The sequence below is a fragment of the Octopus bimaculoides genome, chromosome 1, assembly GCF_001194135.2.
Source record: "Octopus bimaculoides isolate UCB-OBI-ISO-001 chromosome 1, ASM119413v2, whole genome shotgun sequence".
NCBI lineage: Eukaryota > Metazoa > Mollusca > Cephalopoda > Octopoda > Octopodidae > Octopus > Octopus bimaculoides.
Window position 1 is genome coordinate 3,989,222 of NC_068981.1, and position 4,876 is coordinate 3,994,097.

At 35.1% G+C, this 4,876-nt stretch overlaps 1 protein-coding gene across 4 annotated transcripts in view; it reads left to right on the top strand.

The window, feature by feature from the left end:
* Positions 1 to 4,498, top strand: part of LOC106870637 (uncharacterized) — a 12,862-nt gene extending 8,364 nt beyond the window's left edge. For all 4 annotated transcript variants that reach the window (XM_014916778.2, XM_014916777.2, XM_052975747.1 and 1 more), the window contains one exon: positions 1,275 to 4,498. In XM_014916778.2, the coding sequence (XP_014772264.1) occupies positions 1,275 to 2,023 (749 nt within the window). In that variant the 3' untranslated portion in view covers positions 2,024 to 4,498. The remainder of the gene's footprint in view (positions 1 to 1,274) is intronic.
* Positions 4,499 to 4,876: the final 378 nt, after the last annotated feature.

Consider the following 4,876-nt stretch of genomic DNA (forward strand, 5'->3'; position numbering starts at 1 on the left):
TGTATGTGTGTGTACATATGTGAGGGTGTTTGTGTCCCCTTGTCTAAACATTGTGTGAGTGTTGTAAATGAGTGTCATTCCTTTCCAATATTCTACAAAAACATGTCTGGCCTTGTGTAAATATTACCTTGATTGGAAACAGGTGTAGGTAGGCAACAGGAAGAGCATCCATCTATAGATAAACGCTGTCTGACCCATGTAAGCATGGAAAAGTTGACATTGAAATTATAATGATGAAAGGGTTTTTGTCTTGCAAGGTACTTGGTAACCCTGTCAGTGCTGGTGCCACATAAAAAGCACCAGAGCAGATGCCATGTAAAATGCACTGATAATGGTTCCACATTTAAAGCCACTGGTGATGGTTACCCGCAAAAAGCACCTGATACACTGTAAAGTGGTTGGTGTTAGGAAGGGCATCCAGCTGTAGCAACCATACCAAACCAGACTGGAGCCTGGTGCAGCTCCCCAGCTGGCCAGCTCCGGTCAAACCGTCCAACCCATACCAGCATGGACAATGGATGTTAAAGGATGATGATGATGATGATGAATATGTGAAATGTTAATTAACTTTAAAAATTCTAAGACAGATCTTGCTATTTTCCATTTAATATGTCCCTTGCAAGGTTCCATACTTTTTTGTTGCGGTGAACACAGTCTGTTAACATTCACTTCTGTGATCAGAGTGAACTCAGTATGTTAACATTCCTGGTTAACAAGAACACTGTCTGCTAACATTGACTTTAACTATGCCTTATAAATATATCATAAGATCAGCAGAAAGTTTCTCCAGAACTTTCTTTTTTGTATTTCAAATAATTTACTCTCGTGGAAGACCAAAAGCAACATTAAATGGTTCCATGAGGTGGCAAGTTGGCTGAATTGTGTACAGTGAGCAAAATGCTTAGTGGCATTTTGCTCATCTTTACATTCTGAGTTCAAATTCTGCTGGAGTTGGCTTTGTCTTTCATCCTTTTGTGGTCAAGAAAATAAGTGCCCATTGAGCCCTGGGGTTGAAGTAATTGTCTTGATCCTTTCCCCAAAACTGCTGGCCTTGTGATGCCAAAAATCTGAAACCAATGATAAAAGATTCCATAACTTATACCGACTTTATTGCAGTGTTGCTAGTTCTATCTTTAGCCAATATTCATTAGTCTCATCACAAATAAACTACTTTATCTCTTGTATTAGTGTTTCTATTAATCCTTCATTTAGAATGTATCGTTTATAAAACAGATTTCGCTTTACTTCTAAATGTGTTATCTTTTATTTTCCAGTGTTGGTTTTTTCATACATTTCCAGTCACAGAGAAAACTTTGAACCACATTCCTTCCAAGTAATTTCAAAAGCAGGAAAGCTTCCTCTTATTTATATTGCTTGGGGAGTTTATTCCATTGTACTTTTTCTAAAAGTTTTATTTTGCTTCGAGAACTTTGCTGCCAAACTAAGCATACAGGATTATTGGGGTCCAAATACCCTAAAATTAACGCTTGCACTTTCTGCTCCGCTCTTTCTAATTTATTTGCTGTGTCAGATCAGCACCACTCCAAACAATGAGAATAGGAGATATATTGACAGATTAACATCAGGTGTTACCTTTGACATTTTTGACACAGTTGACATTTTGGACATCCTCTTTGTTAAACAGTCCAAAGTACTTCTGACATTTGCAATGACTAAAACCATCTTAGGTTTCTCTTTGATTAATATATTTATGCCTTTAATTCCTCTATTTCTTGTTAGTCACTCGCATTATGGTAAAATCAAATTAAGAGACTCTTTCATGAACCTTTACCGCATTTTAATGATAGTGATTATCAATGTTCCATATTTGGTTATTCGTTTACGCTTGATCCATTTCTATGGGCACAATATGTCTATATTCCTGATTAAGAATTTCCTTTCAATCTTTGTTACATTTTATGATATTTATGAGAAAAAACAACTGGAAAGGTTGGAAAAAGCATCTGCCAAAGCTGCTTCCGAAACTGCTGCTGAGGGTACTGCTCTTGAAGAACGGGCTTAAATGAATGCCTGCATATATATAAGGCCAAAGTCTGTTACAGGATTTGCGTTTGTCTCAGAAAGAAGCATTTCCTGTACAGAAACACTTGCTCCACTAAAATATAGGGAAAAATCAAAGACAAACAAAACAAAAAATACCATGGAAAAGTTACTGCAAAATACAACAAAAACAAAGAAACTATGACTGGTTTCTCTGTGATAACAATTTTGCTAATGTTGACACAAAATGGTGGATCCTTCTTTGGAACCTGATTTCATAAATTGAGTTATTGTATTCGTTCCGAGATATTTCATGTTCTATTTCATGGTTAGGAACTGTGACTTTTGAGACATTTAAGAGTAACCTTTTACAGGAAGTGTTAAATCTGTGTTTGCATGCATGAAACAAGTGTATTTTTGTTGATTATATTTTTATATTTATTCTGATATTCTTTAAAACTCATTACCTCTTTTGATACCAACCAGTCTGTGACTGTCCTTCCTTCTTTGATTCCGACTTCCTGTTTAAAGTGATGTAAATTAAAACTTTCCATCAAAATTCCATGTTAATTTATTTTCCCAATTAATTACGACAAAGATATTTTAATCAATTCTTCATTGCCGTAGTGGATGACATAAAAGACACTGCCATAATAGATTAACCCCTATTTCAGCAACACATATTTAGGGGGAAAATATTTCTATGCATTAAAGCTTCTGGGTGGCCTAACTTCACATATAGGACCCTGGGTGATTTTTTTAAAAACAATTTGGTGGCGGGGAAAACAGGCATCTTATATACCATCAGATATGATATTTTAAAAATTAGTTGGAAGAAGGGAAGCATATTTCAATGAATGAGGTAACTAATGGTTTAAAGATCAATTTACATTTTTGTATATTTTTATTTTAATATTTATAATTATACTTTCACAATAAGGTGTTAATTAGCAGAGTAATTAGAATGTTGGATAGAATGCCTTGCAGTATTTGTTCCAATTTGCTATACTTTGAGTTCAGATCCTGCCAAGGTCATTTATGGATTAAAAAGTACCATTCTTGAGCAATGGATTAACAGATTTGTTAAAGGGTTAGAAAAGATACCTGGAAATATCTGTTGCAACTCTTTGTGTTCTGACAGTAACAACTGTGATGACATTGATGCCAGTCTGTATAAGCCCAAGTTGGGATATGAAGAGGGGACACTTGCATACACATCTGCAAATCTTACCTCTGGCTGTGCAAACATCTGCATACTTGACTGGCTGAAACCCTTCAGAATTTTCACAATAAATATATTTTTCTCAGAATTTAATAAAATTCTCTTCAACAAAGTCTTCTCTTCTAAACTGGGAACTGTCATGTGGCCCCTTCTACAGCAAGAAACCTGTTCTACTCTGACCCCCATTTCTCATACTTTAACCCCTATTCTCCTCGCATGAAGCTGCCTCTCTCAAGGTTCATAGTCTTTCAGGCTACATGATGACCTCACTCGTGCTAGTGACATGAGAAAAAGCACCCACCTGTAAAACATGCAGCCTTAGAAACCATCCCCAAATAGGCAGTGAAGCTTGATGTAGTCCTTGGACCCATCAGATCCTGTCAAACTTATGCTAGTATGGAAGACAGACATTAAACGATATTTAATTCTATGAAGTCTTCAAATATAAGCCCTTGGCTATTCTTTTTAAATAATTTAACTATTAGCTGTAACGATGGGAATTCCATAGTTTACGTGAAATTGTAAAATAGAATTGTATTTTTTTCTGAAGCATTTGATTTTTAAATGTTAGACTATTAAAACCTCTAACAACAAACTTTTAGTTTTATTTTCTGTCACAATAGTCTTTTCTAGAATGTTTTAAATCATGTCAGTGTACAGACATGTTATTTGAAATAAGCTGATGTATCATGATGTATGTTGACAGTTGCATCGTTTTCCACTCGTGCTCCCTTCAGTAAACACACACATAGCAATCCCTTTCTCCTAGCTCTCACCACTAACATTCTTTTCTCTCTTTCCATCTCTCCCTTCAACTGACTACATGACAGTGTCACACATTTGGCCTTAGCGTATTCATAGATTCTAGGTTGTCTCTCCTTCCTTTTCTAGACCATAAGTCATTTCAATAATGCCTTGATCTTACCACTAAGGTTAATCCAAATATTTTGACTCACTATATCTAACTTATGGTTCCCACTTTACTTCATAATGCAGCAACTCACTGCCATTGTGTCCTTTTAACCAAACTTTCTGTCTCAATATTTTTGTTTTTTATATTATTTGCTTGAAAATTGTTTTCCAGTTTCTACAACCATTAAACCAATCCAAAAGCTATTTCATTTTGAGATATTTTTGTAAACATCATTGCTTGACTCAAAATGTTGCTGTGACTTTTGAGATGCTAAATTTCTTCAGTATTTTGTGTATTTTTATAATAAAAACAATATTACTAAAAATGTTTGTGGGGGAAAAAAAAAAAAAAAAAAAAAAAAAAACTCTGCCATGTCTTAAAAATGTTGCTTTCTTATATTTTCTGAAAATATAAAATATTTCTGAATGAAATATATTTGGTTTATTTTTATTTCTTTTTTTATCATTTTAGTCATTAGACTGTGGCCATGCTGGGGCACCATCTTGAGGAACTTTGGTCAAATTTTTAAGCCTGGCACTTATTCTATCAGTCTCTCTTGCCAAACTGCTAAGTTACAGGGACGTAAACACACCAACACCAGGTGTCAAGCAGTGGCAGGGATAAACACATATATAAAGACATACACACATGCATAAATACACAATGGGCTTCTTTCAGTTTCCGTCTGCCAAATCCACTCATGAGGTTTTGGTTGGCCCAAGGCTATAATAGAAGAATCT